General features: G+C 36.5%; 1 protein-coding gene across 1 annotated transcript in view; it reads right to left on the minus strand.

Annotated features, from left to right (window-relative positions):
• The window catches only part of MALRD1 (MAM and LDL receptor class A domain containing 1), a 589,021-nt gene that overhangs the window by 95,237 nt on the left and 477,516 nt on the right, over positions 1-16,268 (minus strand). The window contains exons 33-34 of the mRNA XM_049705518.1: positions 14,469-14,732; positions 5,486-5,611 (exon numbers count right to left, since the gene is read on the minus strand). Of these exons, the coding sequence (XP_049561475.1) occupies positions 5,486-5,611; positions 14,469-14,732 (390 nt within the window). The remainder of the gene's footprint in view (positions 1-5,485; positions 5,612-14,468; positions 14,733-16,268) is intronic.

Genomic DNA, 16,268 nt, shown 5'->3' on the forward strand with positions numbered 1-16,268 from the left:
AGGCGGCGGGCACTGGAGCCAGACCACCTGAGTTGAAATTTCAGCTTAATTTATTAGCTGTGTAATACCGAGTAAGGTAACTAATCTCTCTGTGCCTCAGGTTTCTCTCTGTTAAACAGGGTTAAAAAACAGTTCCTATCTCACAGGGTTGTTGAGAATGTTAGAACACTAGGCTCATAGTATGTGTTTAAGAAATGCTGATCTAAAAATGATATAGGCACAGTCTCTGCTCTCACTGAACTTCCACCTTCATGGAGGATGCAAAAAAGTGACGAGGGGATTAAAATACAGTATTAAAAGTAGTCTAATTTGGGATGAATGTAACAAGGGTAATGGGAACACCAAGAGAGCACATAAGTCAAATTTGGGGAATACGGAAAAGCTTTCCAGAAAAACTTTTACTTGGGCAGGTGTGCGTGCATGTGTGTGTGTGTGTGTGTGTGTGTGTGTGTGTGTGTGTGTGTGTGTGTGTGTGTGTGTACCTGTGTGTAAAGGTAAGCATAGGGACACAGGCATGAGAAGACAGTGTGGTGTACTTGACAAACTGAGGGAAGTTCAGCCTGGTTGGATTGTTGGCAATATGAAGTATAGTAAGTATGAGAGAAGGTCAGAGACACACAGGGGCCAGATCATCTGGGTTCAGTGAGGAGTTTAAAGTTTATCCTAGGAGACCAGGATTTTAAGAAGGGAAGTAGTATGCTTTGTGCTTTAGAAAGATAATTCTGGCTACAGAGTTTACAGTCAACAGAAGGTCCAAGAGTAAAATCTGAGAACACAGTTAAGTCTTTTGTAGCAAATCCAGGAATGCCTGAACGAAAGGGATGGGGTGGAAGCATTCACAGTTGTGGGAATTTATAACATATTTAAATGTTGGGATTGAAACATCTTGGTGATTATTTGGGAAAGTCAAGGATGATGTTCAGATATCTGACTGGGCTCCTGGTTAATTGATGGCTTGATTCCTTGAGTTGGGGGATTTATGGGAAAAGGAAGATTTTAAAGGGAAAGATGCCGTGTTGTAGGTGCCTAAGGGACATTCGAGTGGAAGTATTCAGTGGGCAGGATTTGTAGGTCTGAAGCCAAGATGAAATATTAACACACAGAGAGAAGCCATTTACTTGGGTAGGGGAAGAATGATGATCGTGAGGCATAGTAGGAAAGTAAAGAGGAGAAATAGAAACATTATGTAGGCAATATTCATTGAAGGAAAACGTGGGAGGATAGGGCGTCTCGAGAGAGTCAGATTGTCATGCCAGTCTCTGAATGTTCAGAAGGGGATACAAGAGGCATTAGAAAAGAGGAAAATAGGGAAGGAGGGAGGGTGCATTTTGGGAAAAAACTTGAAATATACCATGTATTTGGTATCTTGTTTGCTTCAAAAGTTTTCAGTGTTTTGCTTTCCCAGGGGTATATCTCCCATCTTGCCTTCCTCAAATCTTCCCATTTAACTGTAAGAAGGAAGTGCAGTGCTGGAGATGAGTGTAAAGAGCTACACCCCTGAGGCTTCGGGGGCAGACTCAGCTGAACAGAGCAAATGTGAAACTTCCTTCATAAACAAGAAATTAGCTGGTCTGACTAAAAATAGCCCATCAATATGATAAAGCATAAATAGATACATACCTTGTTAGAGAAACCATTTTATGGTTATTTTGGGCCTTAGGTACAATTTTAATCTTCCTCAAATAAGAGTTGTATTTTAGCAAAAAATCAGTAGAGTGTCTGATACTGCACAACATCAAAATATACACAGCTGCACATTTTTTTCTGGGGTCATTAAAATTTGCTTTGATGCCTGCTTTACATCAGAATGATTCTGTGGGAATCTAAATATGTATTTTCTTGCACGAGATAGTGGAGCACAGTGGAAACAACACAGGCATTGGCTGCAATAAAGAGTGAATCCTGGTGTTTGGGTGGACAGAAGATTTGTAGATTATCTCTGCGAGAAGTTTTTCTAAGTTTCTGCCTTAGACCCAGGTTCTTTATCCAGAAGATGGGAAGACACAGTACAAGTATTTTCATCTTTAATCTACTCAAAACAATTTGTAGCAGAGAGCAGATGAAATGGGGAAAGACATGGGTACACTAGGTAGTAATGAAGAGACTAAATATTTTTAGTAGATAATAGTTGGGACCTAGAAATCCATAAGTGTAATATTAGAATTAGCACTATTATTGTCTCACTGCCTTGTACCCTCTTGAATTGGTTATTATGACCATGTGTCTGGAAGCCAATAGGACTCACAGTTAACTACGTGGAAATATCATTCTGTAAAGGAGTTACATTCAATCCCACTCTGGTGTGTTACTTTGGACGAGCAGAAAAACACATATAAGCTGGACAAGTGATCAGTATAAAAACAAAAGTAACTTTTGAGCTTAAATCTAAATAATTTGCAGTTAGGCACACACACAAACATATATATATATATATATTTTTTTTCCCTTCTAAATTGCATGGAGACTAGGGAAGTGATGGCTATTCCATGATGGACTGTTGGGAAGACTGATAATCATGTGAGTTCTGGTTTTTCCCTCTGTGATACTTGGTTTAGTTAATGAGTTATGTGTTGTCGTTGGGCTAGGTATTTTAGGTATAAGGTTCATCATGTTTAAAGTGAGGATGACCTTTTTTATAGGACTGTTGGGAGGATAAAATTAAATTTATTTATAACAATTTTACACTAGTGAATCGTATGCATAAAGTATTAAATGATTGTTCTCATCCATCTCTCTGTATTTGGAGGTTCTTTGAGTTTGCCATGAAACCTAATTTCTATTACCACTGTTCTCTCTCCAAATTCTTCTTTTTCTTTTATTTTCCCTCTTCTATCATCATGATCACCATAACCACTACTGGTTACTGAAGACTTACTCTATGTCAGAGACTGTCCCAAGAGTTTTACTGGTGTTACTTCATTTATTCCTCACAACATTATGTGGTATATCCCATACTTACCCTATTTTTTTTTTTTTTTTTTTACAGAGGAAGAAACTGGTCAATAATGTAATGTGCTCAAGTTAATAGCAAGGGAGCACCAGATATTCAACTAAATTCTGGTCCTCTAATTCTAAAGCCTGTTAGAATAAAAATGTCAATTATTCAGTTCAGAATTTCTATCACCCCTTGTGTTTCTTGATATTATGGGATCAAGAACCCTTTTGAATTGTATGGTATTTATGCTTTGTCATGGATTAAATATATATATACACAATAAGCGACATGTAGTTTCAGGAGCTCTATGGATTATAAGAGTTCACCAGAAGCTTGTGCAGCAAACCAAATTCCTAGTGGGCACGGACTGTTTCTTTATCTTGAAATCTCAGCACAAGAACTGCAGGAGGGATTAACCATGTTTCAGAAACTTGAAGTAGCTTCTCAGTACTTGTATGAGAAGTTTTGTGTTATGTTTTGGTTTGGTTTTCAAAAACTTCTGAAACTTTGTTAAGCTATATTGTTATTATTCATATATTAAGTTAATAATATCTCAACCTATAATTGTATATTTTTAGTGCCTTTCCCTAATTCTCCTTCAAACAGGTGATTATCATAATTACAGTATCACCTTAACATAACCTTTATTAACCTCTACTACTGCAAATGACTGGAAAAAGACTTTGAATTTACATTAACTCGGATGTATCCTGTTCAATAATTTGCTGTTGCCTAAGCAACCAAAAGTTGCAAATAATATGCCTTTTTAATGTAATTTGGGAATAGATAGGACTCACTGAAATATACTTAACCTGCAACACTCATGCAATGCCTGAGCTTGAGGTTTTTGTTAATGACTTAAACCTTGAGGTGAGGGGAGACCAGATGCTCACCATCTGTTGTGTGACCACTGGGAGAATTACTGGATGCTGTAAGGACTGGCCTCATAAATGTCTATGAAATGCTGACCTTAAAAGAATATGATGCTTGAAAAGAGAGAGGAAGGTGGAATGTGCATGGGCACAGCATGGATGAGACTTAAAGGTTTTCATAAAAACAGTGACTTTATCATATTTGATTGACAAACTAAAAAGCATAGAAAATATAAATAAGAGAATGCATAATGTAATACGGATCTTATTTCTGAGAACTGTTTCACTAGTTCTTTATTTCATTTTAACCCAATAGCTGTGGCAATATGACCTATACTTTGTAAATGAACTAAATGAATTGGTGAGTGACAGAAATGATGGACAACAAAAATGTGTTCTATATTATTACCTATAGGTTGTCTATCACGCAGGATGAATGACAGGTCTTCTGTTTTCTGTTTCTTTGTATTTTTAAATATAGAACATGTCAAAGCAGACAATGAACTGTAACATGTTACAATATATTTGTTCTCATATAGGTCTATCCTGAAGAAAATCTCATTTTTATGTAAATACATTTGGGTACTGGACATAAGTGCTGTGTCTTAATAGTTTCAAAGAATGGAATTATCTCATTAATATCTTTCTTACTCTGAAGAGAGTAACAGAATTTCCTTTCGGGTATCTAATCTGATGTATAAGCATGCATAGTAGAGAAGTAATGCCAAAGAGCATTCATCTTCACGTATTTTATGGAATCAGATTTGTGCCCTTCTTGATTTCCCTTTGTGCTCATAAAACTCAGTGCTGCACAAGTACTCATTTTTAGTAGCATAAAAAAAGATATTTTTTGCACTGTGATTTTATTTGAATTATCATGCTTTTGTCACTTATAACATTCTTCTATCTTGAAAGATACAAAAATATATTCTTTCCTACTTTTGATATGAAATATCCCCAATTTATTTAGAAAATACGATTGAATACATCTTTTATCACCAATTTATATTATTGTTTAGTTGTGACATTTACATTGCCCCTAACTATCTTTTATTTTATATATGTCCTGCACGAAATAAAAATTCAATTACTCAGGAGAGATGTTAACAATGGACTATAATACATTAGAGACTATTAAAGCAGTTTTGATAAAAGTATAATCACAAAAACACATTATCAGATCTTATAAATGTTCTAGGGTCAGAAGAAAGAAAAATGTTTAAAAGTTAGTCTGAAGTTAAATAAATTGACTTTTAAGCATGACTAGATCACACAAATAGGGAGCTCTTATGAAGAAGTGAGAAAAATTACAATTTAAAAAAATTAATAACATATTAGATTGTGTAGGGGTTTCCCTATTATAGAAAGCAGCAATTTGCATAGAAGAGATTATTAAATGCTAATGATGTTAAGTTATATTATATTAAAATGGTTTGATTTTTATTTCATGAACATGGTTTATGTAGAGTACACATGAATTCATTATATTATATACTTGTACATTTTTTATAAATGTAGCAAATTAATGTTAACATTCTTCCTGCCCCCAAACCAATAATAGTAATTCAATTATTCCATGCTTGATATTATTTAGAATTTCAAGTTTTAATATTTTTATTGTGTGCAGGTTAAGTTACTGGCTTATATTACAAAGAATATTTTAATGGATATACAGTACCTAAGCAGCTGGACTCATCAGGCTGGAAATCCATGCAGTCGGCAGAACCATCACAGCGCTTGTGCACTGGGATGCAGCTGTTAGAAGAGGCACACATCAAAGCTCCATCAGAACAATTTTCATTGGCTGAAAAAAAGAACAATAATTATCACCGTTTTTAAAAAACAAATTTCTTCTAATAAAATAATAAGACAGTTTATTGTTTTACCCCTCATTTTGCTAGCCCTACATTTAAACTATATATTAGCGTTCTTGGTGAAGGAAACTTCAATTTATGAAATTAAAAATTTCTTCACAAAAAGTTTGTCAATAGAATCATCTCCCAGTTGTGCATTATGTCGTATTATTCGTGTATGTGTGTATAAAATGCATTGTATGTACTATATAGTCCAAACTGATTTTAGACTAGAGTCAACTTTAATAGCAAGGCAGATCTCTTTGTACTTCTGTTGCTCCCCTAACATCTCTATATTATGTGCAACTGAACTAACAGAGATTGTAATTTGTTTGAATGTTCATCCATTTCCAACTGGGTTATAAGTCATGGGTAGTCACTGGGTATCTGTTAGATCTGGGTAGTGATGCAGATCACTGCAGCCCAAGGTAATATGAGTATGTGCCTTTATAGCATTGCCAGTGCATGATGTAGGTATTTTACGAATTTCAGAGTCTCTTGTTGGCTTGATTTCAAGGGACAAGCATACATCTTGTGCATAGGACTTTGGTTGTTTCAGAAAATTGTCCTTATCAATGAACCCATCAATGATACTGACATTTCAATGGCAATCTATTTCTGCAAAGTACTTGACCTCTCTTGGATGCTACCCTTAGTCCTGTAACTGTTTTCTTGTGTTCCTTCCTCTTGCTCTCTAGTCTTTCCAGGATTATAACTTCCTGTAAGGCAGTGGACTGTTCTACACTCCTTTTACGAGTTAGGGCTAAACCAGAACCCTTCATTCCAGGCCACCATCATGCATTTCCAGTCTCCTGTTTGCTTCAGAACCTGCAAACCAGCAGGCTTGGTTCTATTCCAGTTTTGTTCCAGCCCTGTATTAATCATGTCCCTGAGCCTTTTTAGGGTCATTTCTTCTATCTAGCATTGTTATGTGCTTGGAGTAGAGGGAAAGTGTCAAAGAATGAACCTACTGCACCATCTTGTCAGGATTTCTGGATCGATTTCAAAAGCACTAAATAATAATGATATTGATCTAAGCTGCATTCCTATTCCTGTTCCTTTGAGCCCTGGGTTTCTGCAGAGATATGTGGAAGGCAGCAGTGAAGAGCCAGGGCTTTCTGGCACTTACCCCAAGTTCAACAAGAATAGCTCTGCTTCTCTCTGATGCACTTAATGGTTTCATATACAATATCTTATTTGAATATTTTAACCCAAACCTATTGCCAAAAATTTAAAAAGGATTTATCTGGAAAGTTACTTCCACTAGAATAAAGACAATTAAGTTCAAATTTCTCAAGCTAAATTGATAGTTTAGAAGACTCAGGAGTAAATATCCCCATGCATGGGTCTTGCACAGATTTTGTCAGTTCGGTCACAAATTTTTCTTTTTTTAAAGTATATTTATGGGCTGGAAGGAGTTGTTTATTTGAGTTATCATAGGTTACTGACAAAGTTCAGTTTGAGAACCGCCTATCAAAATTTATTGTCAAGTGGAACATAAAAATGTTTTTTAAGGCACCCCGATGTACATTGCAGCACTATTTACAATACCCAGGACATGAAAACAAACTAAATGTCCATCAACAGAAGAATGGATAAAGATGTGGTACATATATACAGTGGAATATTACTCAGTCGTAAAAAAGACCAAAACAATGCCATTTGCAGCAATGTGGATGGACCTAGAGATTGTCATACTGAGTGAAGTAAGTCAGACACAGAAAGCCAAATATCATATGATATCGCTTATATGTGGAATCTTAAAAAAGGATATAAATGAACTTATTTACAAAACAGAAGTAGAGTGACAGATATAGAAAACAAACTTATGGTTACCAGAGGATAAGGAGGGAGAGGGATAAACTGGGAGATTGGGATGACATATACACACTACTATATATAAAACAGGTAACCAATAAGAACCTACTGTATAGCACAGGGAACTCTACTCAATACTCTGTAGTGACCTATATGGGAAAAGAATCTAAAAAAAGAGTGGATATATGTATATGTATAACTGATTCACTTTGCTGTACACCTGAAACTAACACAACATTGTAAATCAGCTATACTCCAATAAAAAATTTTTAAAAAAGAGTATGTATTTCCATTGACTAAAAGTGCTGGGTCTGAAAAATTAAAGTGTTACTCCTCATTGAGCAATTCTTCCTGCTAGAACATTAATTCACACCAATAAATATTATTGAGGTGTCACTATAAGTAAGACATTATGCTTAGCACTTCCACTGGTGAGTGCCGGAGAGAAATTTTTAAAAACAGTAACCAAAACATATACAGCAACAAAAGCAAGATAACAATATAAGAATGATTAATGGTTCAAAATAATAATAAGAGAAATGTCATACAGCCAGACTTAGAAAAGCATTGGTATAGATAAGTATGATAAAAATAGGAGATTCCTTTAGCATAGGGAAGTCTGTAAAGGGTGAAAGTAAGAATAGAGTCTTGAGATATGTTTTAAATTTTAATGTTTCCAGAGAATAGCCATTTAGTAGAGTGGGAATCAAGTCTACAGATTGGGAATCAATAAGTTTGATACTAGAACAGTGAGTAAAAGCAGTTTGCCTTGGACTGGGGAGTTTGTGTGAAGAGGTAGGACAGACAAATCTAAAAAATGAGACTGAAACCGGATTGTAGAAATGGCTAAGGTGCCAGGAGAAGAGATGATCTTTAAGCTTTTCCAAAGGGTGACATAATTTAGGATATGTAATACATCAACAAGATAAATAATATTCCAAACCAAGTAAACTAAAAAATAGAATAATTTTCCAACTCCTATTAGATGAAGAGATGTTTGTAAAAAATGAATGTGTGAATATATACATGCCTCAATATATCCGTGTATGTGTATGTATACATATTTTCTTATCATTGTTTTTCATTGCAAGGAGCTGAGGGACCATACAAGATAATAGTTTTATGATTTTAAACAATATAATGTGTTGAAATTTGTATACAAAGATGAGAGATACTCACCTACTTGTAAAGCATTATTTTGGACCCTTCTTCTCTCAGAAATACTAATCCAATCCTTAACCTAATTTCCAGTGTGACTGAGAACTTATTTTCAAGTTGACTGTACAATGAAGAGTTCTAACTTGTAAGCGGTATAAATACTCAACTATGGCCCAAACAGCATTGAAACACATAAAAAGTATATAAGAAAATAAATGGTTTCATTTGTAGAAAGTTTTACTTTTTCATTTTTATCGAAAGTTTAGTTTAGATAGTTAAAAATTGGCCTTTCACTTTATGAAATTTGAAACTAAAATCTTAGTTTCTGTGGCATTTTAATGGTATAACGTTAAAGTTAGTATTTATTAATTTCCTTTTAAAAGTGGGTTGAGGGCTTCCCTGGTGGCGCAGTGGTTGAGAGTCCGCCTGCCGATGCAGGGGACACGGGTTCGTGCCCCGGTCCGGGAAGATCCCACATGCCGCGGAGCGGCTGGGCCCGTGAGCCATGGCCGCTGAGCCTGCGCGTCCAGAGCCTGTGCTCCGCAACGGGAGAGGCCACAACAGTGAGAGGCCCGCGTATCGCAAAAAAAGAAAAAAAAAAAAAGTGGGTTGAAAATAAATTATGTATGCAATTAATACTTATTGACACCTATACAGCAAAGGACTGAATGCAGCAAAGCAAATGGAATCATTAGTTTCTTTTTATCCTCCATTATTAACACATACACAACAAAAACATTTTCCAAAATTAGTCCAAATAAGTTATAAATAAAATTTATAGGAAGTTCAGGTTTCAAAATGTTGCCCTGGACAATACCTACTTTTGCCACATTCTCTTTCAAACATTATGGTTTAATGTCTATAAAAATACTTATTTCAATCTGTCATCATCCTAGAGGTTCATACTCTTTCTAATCGAAATAAACTAAGTAACACAGAGAATGTTATGGCTTTTAGCTCATTCACTCAGGTAGATGATACATTAAAGATAAACAATTCGTGAATGGCTCATCGGAGTTACTTCCATAAAGCAAAATCCCTTTTGAAGATTATAGTTGCTGCATAAGAAATATACACAAAAGTAAGGCATGTATGACTATGGGTGTATATCCATTTACTACTAAAATGAAACTCATGTATGTAGCAGATTAAGGTTTCTAACAGCAAAGAAACCATGATCTTGGCCATGGGAATAAAGGCTACAAGCCCTTCAAGGCAGACACCCACGTGGCACGGAGCAGGATGGATATGTGTTCTATCCCTGAACTAAAACCAATCACTACTCTTATTGAAATATCTTAGCAGCTTAAATAATTTAAATAAAACTATAAATATAATTTAAAGTGGAAAGGATAACAATGTATTACATTTGTATTGTGTACTTTACCATATTAATTCATTTAATTCTCCAATACCTCTGTAAAAAAGACTTAATCTCTATGATTTTAATGTTGAGTAAACTGAGGAACACTCTGGTTAGAAGATGCAGAGGATGATCTTTACAGTGTGATGGAGAAGCACCAAAGGATGCTGAGATCCTAGCTAACAAACTGAAAGTCCAATAATAAAACTGTGGATGATCAAGGCTGATCCACAAGTCTTAGGAGCATGATCCATTCCCAATCTTCAGAAGTGACGCTCCACTTGATAAGACGTATTGACTACTATTGGAACATAAAGTTAGATAGTAGGAAAACTATGCACCTCTCCATCTGTTTTCCCCATTCTCTCTATTAGTGATGGATAATGTGCCTCTCCTGAGCCATTCTCCATCTTCTCTCCCTGCTCTGAGCCCTGGGAGGTTGAACTCTAAGGATACATCAACGCGCTTCTTTGCCTTCTAGCTTTGGTTGGGTTTGGTTGATAGGTGGCACCAGCAAGACGTTGATGCAGAGAGAAGAGACTGTGAGATTACCACTGGTTAGCGGCTCCATAACCAAATGCCACTCCTTTTATCAGGTAGCTCTCCTTGACTCTAGATTCAGGCAACTGTTCCCTCCTCTCACATCCTTTGTTCTTTGGATGATAAAAGGCCCCGCTGTTACTATTCCTTATGGTTTCCCTATGCATATTATTTCCTTAATAAATAATCCCTTTATTAAAACAATCTCAAATTATACAATATCAACGTGCCATCTATTTCTTGTTAGGATATTGACCGATACATCTGATGAAATCAAAATCTTCTTGGTGAATAGATTGCTATCAGAGGAACATCAATGAGAAGAATGTTCCTGGTTTTGTGTTATTTTCCTATATAATTAAACCATACTTATTTTCCCATTTATTTTAGGGAAAGGAAATATTTTTGGTAAAGTATCACTTCAGTGTATAAAAAAACACGTTTCCAGTGGAAAGACAACATTAAATATAAATTATTTTAAAATTTGGACTTATCACATGCTTTGTTTGAGCATTCTGATCACTAAACATGTATTTTTGCAAGAATAAAAGGCTTTCAAATATCAATTGCTATCGATTTTCCAGCATAAAATTGCAAACTTCTCAGAATTCTATTCCTACAACATTTAACTATGTGCAAGCCTCACAAAACCAACAAACGAAAGAACCAAACCTCTTATTTTATCCTAGACCCCACTCGAAATGCCAACTTCTTGAAGTTTTCTGTAGCCGGTTTCCCTCTGCCATTTCCCATCTTCTCCACAAGAGACTGACATCACAATTCTGCTCCAAGACCACCAACAACCATTCGTGCTTTTTCCCAGTCTGTATTTTTTAGTCCTAATCTTACATGATCTCTCAGAAACGTTTGAACCTTTGAATACTCTCTGATACGTAGGCTTTCTACCTTTAATTGAAGATCATCACTCTCTTTTGGTTGCCCTCCTATGTCTATGACCACATCTCCGTGTCTTTCGATGTTTGGTTTTTCTTAACAGTCCTTTACGTGTTCCTTAGGATTCTGCCTGCCACCTTACCTTTTTCCTCTCTCCATTATCTCATCTATATCTGCAGCTTGAATCATCGTATGCTGATAGCTATGTATCTTTATATATCTTCCTTTAGCTGATTCCTGAGCTCCAGACATCCATTTATAAACACATCCTGAACGTTTCACATGGATGTGCCACAGATACCATAAATACAACATGTTTAAAAATGAAGCCACATTCTTACCCTAAGAGGTCCTTCTCCTCCTATTTTTCCCAGCTCAAGGAATGGCTGATTAGCCGTCTTGTTGCCCACATCAGAAACTTGGAAACTAGTTTTGATTACTTTCTCTTCCTCTTCACTTGAATGTCTCTTAAATCTATTCATAATCTTACCTCATGCCATTAATCTACTCAATCCCTCTATATTCCCACTGTAACATCTCCTAACCAGTCCCCCATTCTCACTGCAATCCATTCCATGTACTACTTAAACACTTCTTCCTGGCATGATGGGGTGGACTCTTTAAGACCTAGTCCCTGCTTATCTCTCCCAACCTATTTCTGCAAAAGTCCCTGTACCACAAACTCTACTCTAGTTATATGAAATATGTTTCAATCAAACAACTTTTTCTCTATTCTTGGAACATTCTCCACTGGAATCAAGCATCTCTACTTGCCTAATGACTACCTGTCTTTCCAAAATTGGCTCTGCAATCATTTTTCTTATTAAAATTTATAGACTCCCTAGCACCATAGTTAGGGAGTACCCTATGTTATTCAAAAACACTGTTTTTATCTCTGTCACAGAACTTATCACATGGTATTCCAACTATCACTAATCTCCTTCACTAATATGTAATGTATCTAACAACCTGAGCTTGTACCATGTCATGTCCATCTGGATTGCCAATGTCCAATACAACATGTGGCATAAATTACATCCTTAATGAAGATTTGTGATGAAGGAAGGAAGGAAGGAAGGAAGGAGAGTTTATAAAATACCATTCTAAATAAACAGGTGAGCCCAGAAGGAGGGGAAAAAACCGTTATGCTTTCAATTGTTTGGTAAATTGTCACCATCAGATGCTTTTATTCTGTAATTTTGCTCTAGCATTTTGTCCATGGTTTATTTTCATGCAATTTTCCCTACAGAGTCCCAACTCAATAAATATTTTGGACATGGAGAGAAGCAATTCTTTTACAATGCTGTCTATTCCTAATGTGGACTTATTTCCCCTTAGAAGCAGAATTTCATATATTACTATCTCATCGAACACCAATTTTCCAACATATGTCTAAAAGTATAAGGATACAGTACCTTCCTAAGCTTCTCTTTAAATAGCATTGTTATTTGAAGTCAAATACCATATGACTATATTGAACTTAATCTGATGTCTACCAGCCAAATTCCATTAGAGCCTTGATGGGAACAGGGATAAGTAACTTGGCTTCCTCTTCCTCATTCACCTCCATTTGTTTAACTTGCTCCTAAGAAAATATTATAAGACCTCACAAATTGGCTTTATTATAGAAAGAATATACATGTAGGAAATAACAGGGAGATAGAAAGCCAATCTCCAAACCTAAACCAGCAAAAGAAATTCACTGATTTAAGGCAAAAACCTTCAAAAATCCAAAAGTCATCTTCCTTTTCCTTTATTCATCTTCACATCTTTTCCAGTAGTTATCATAATTCTGGATGCCCACAAAAAACAGGGCACTGAAATACCCTTCTATTTCTCCCAATATCCCCCTCTTACAGTTACCTTCCAAACTTTACTGCTCCCCCCCACAAAAAAGTGGCCACTAACATAGGGCTTATGGACCTCTATCATTGCAGCCCAAATACAGCATGTTATAATGTGAAACCAAGCAAACAAGGAATTAAATAAAATGTTAGTGATGCTTTGGCTCCATCACGATTATGCACTCACCTTAAAAATTTGTGCAATTTGTATAATTACTTAATTAACACTCTTCCTTCCCTATCTGACATAGGCTAATCATAATAAAGACAGAAGTTGACGGACGCAGGACTGGGAATTTTACACTCATTCTCTCAAATCTGCACAGCCCTGTAAGTTAGGTATTACATGGATGGTAAGACTGACTCAAATAATGTTGCCCAGATTGTACAGGTTGTTAGTGATAAGGATAAGGTCAACCCTAATGTCCCACAGATTTACTTCTACATTAACTCTTTCCAGTTTTTTTTTTTTTTAATCTTTGGCTGCGCTGGGTCTCCACCACTGCGCGACGGCGCCCCCGACCGCGGAGAACCCCCCTGCCGTGGAGCACGGGCTCCAGGCGCACCGGCCCCAGCAGCTGTGGCACGCAGGCTCCGCAGCCGTGGCTGGCGGGCTCCAGAGCACAGGCTCAGAAGCCACGGCGCATGGGCCAAGCCGCTCTGCGGCATGCGGGACCCTCCCGGACCAGGGCCCGAACCCGCGTCCCCCGCACTGGCAGGCGGACCCCCACCTGCATTAACTCTAATGACGTAACATCTACCCAGGTCCAGGTCCTTCCCCTAGCTACATCTATTCACTACAATGGATATTTGCCCATTTGCTCGAGCCATCTTCATGAACATTTACGGTGGGAAGAAATTATAATTACATGTCTTCAATCCATTCCCACAAACATTTGTTAAAAAGATAATGGATACATAAGAGCATCCCCTACATGAATGACCCAGTTGTAAATAAAAAAGGAAATCACACACATTTAACAGAGATTAGTGTGACTACAAACAAAATGTTTCCAGAAACGCTAAGCAAGGACAATATGCTTTGTTTAGCAATATAACACAAACAACTATGTTACTTCTGATACGATCATGGTAACACTCTAGAGAACTTTGCTTTATCTGTCGCGCTCTCTCTATCATTTCCAAACAGCATTTCTCCCCAGGCACACTGAGTGAATGAAAATAACTCACAGCAGCCGGATTCGTCTTCATTAAGGTGACAGTCAGGCACTCCATCACATAGCAGGAGGGATGGGATACACTCGTTGGTAGAGCACTGGAACTTCATTTGACCACAGAGCTGAGGAGGGGGGCTGAGAGAACAATCCATTTCATCAGATCCATCTAGGCAGTCTTCCTGTCCATTACATTTCCCCGAGAGGGGCACACACTGGAGTGTGTAGACACAAGAAAACTGATCAGCTTCACACGGTGACGGCTGTATTGAGACAGGACCTAAAAAGAGAGCCAGTCATTTTCACATTAGGGGAGTTATCTCTCTGTCTAGTGTTGAAACATTATAGGATACTCTCATTCTCGCATAAACATGAAACATTTAGCTAATTTAAGTAAATCAATTTTCTATTAGGAGTAATATGAACTCTAACAAAACAGGCCAACATGATTAGAGAATACACCTTATCTTAACCTCAGAAACATTTATATAAAGGGCATCGTTCCTGTGAAAAAATGACACTTTCAAATTAAAGAAGAAATTTTGATTCATGCTCTTAAATTTGACCATCAGATTTTCCTTGAGGAGTAAAGATACCTTTATACAGTAAGTTAGGCACTTTGAAAAGTTGCAATCACGATTTTAAAATTTAAGTAAATTGGCATTATGTCATTATATCAGTATACAGTTTAGTAACTGTTTCTTAGTGGCCTTAGCTAGGGGAATTTGGCTCCTGAGAACTTGGGGAGGACTGAGTCACAGAACTGAGGTCTGCTATGGTTTTGTCACACTGCTCTTTGCCCTTGAGTCATGATCACATTTCAAAGGTCTAAAAAGTGCAGATATGTGTAGCCATATCTAAAGTGCAGATGCAATCACAGTTTAAGCTAAGATATTACACTAGTGAGAATCTTGAAGATAATGTAATTCACACCTAACCAACCCATTTTATAGATGAGGATACTGAGGCTCACAAATTTTTAGCATCCAAAGACATGATGTAAATTTAATGAGCTTTTATCATGTGAAACTGTTCCATAGCAATGGTTTAAGTCAACACTTAAAGCATGAGCAAAGAGTGTTGACTTGCTGCTGTTTCTAGAGGTCAGGGGATATCTGTGAACATACAGGATTGCACTAATTTGCTGGAACGTTATTAGTGGAACAGTTCTTATACTTCGTATCGTCTCTGGGACAGATGTTGACGGGCTCATCAGTATTTTAAGGGAAAAGAAAATCGAAAGTAGTGGGGACCAGTTCAGGAACACCTTATTTTGTGTTTTTTACATTTTAAAACTACTATTATTTATGGGTAATATAAGAATGATTTGTTTTATACATAAGGGTGGTGGTGTGAATTCATTTTAGAAATGAAATTTAAAAGTTACTCTCCCTTACCACTCACTCAGTAGTGGTGACATATCTAGAATATATTTAAATTCAAACTCTGTGATGAAAGTCATGTATATAAGACAATCTTTGTTCATGGAAATAAGCATATTTAAGTGGGAGAGGGATAAATGTATGACTTTGAGACGTTTGTGTCATGTTCTTATTTAACTACCTAAGTCATAGCAGTGCATACAATTGCAGTGTTCCAATGGAAACGTTCTGAATTCAAACTTAGAAAGTAAATTGGATTTCAATTTTTATAAATTTATATGTATAACATATATATATCTTTTGATATTTAACTATTTAACCATGGTCAAATAGTTTCTCTTCATTCTTTTTATTAATCTCACATTGAAGACAGGACAGACATCCTTACTTTCATTTCTTTCTCAAATATTTCATGGACTAAACTTTCATCTTTA

The sequence above is a fragment of the Orcinus orca genome, chromosome 2 (assembly GCF_937001465.1).
Source record: "Orcinus orca chromosome 2, mOrcOrc1.1, whole genome shotgun sequence".
Taxonomy (NCBI): domain Eukaryota; kingdom Metazoa; phylum Chordata; class Mammalia; order Artiodactyla; family Delphinidae; genus Orcinus; species Orcinus orca.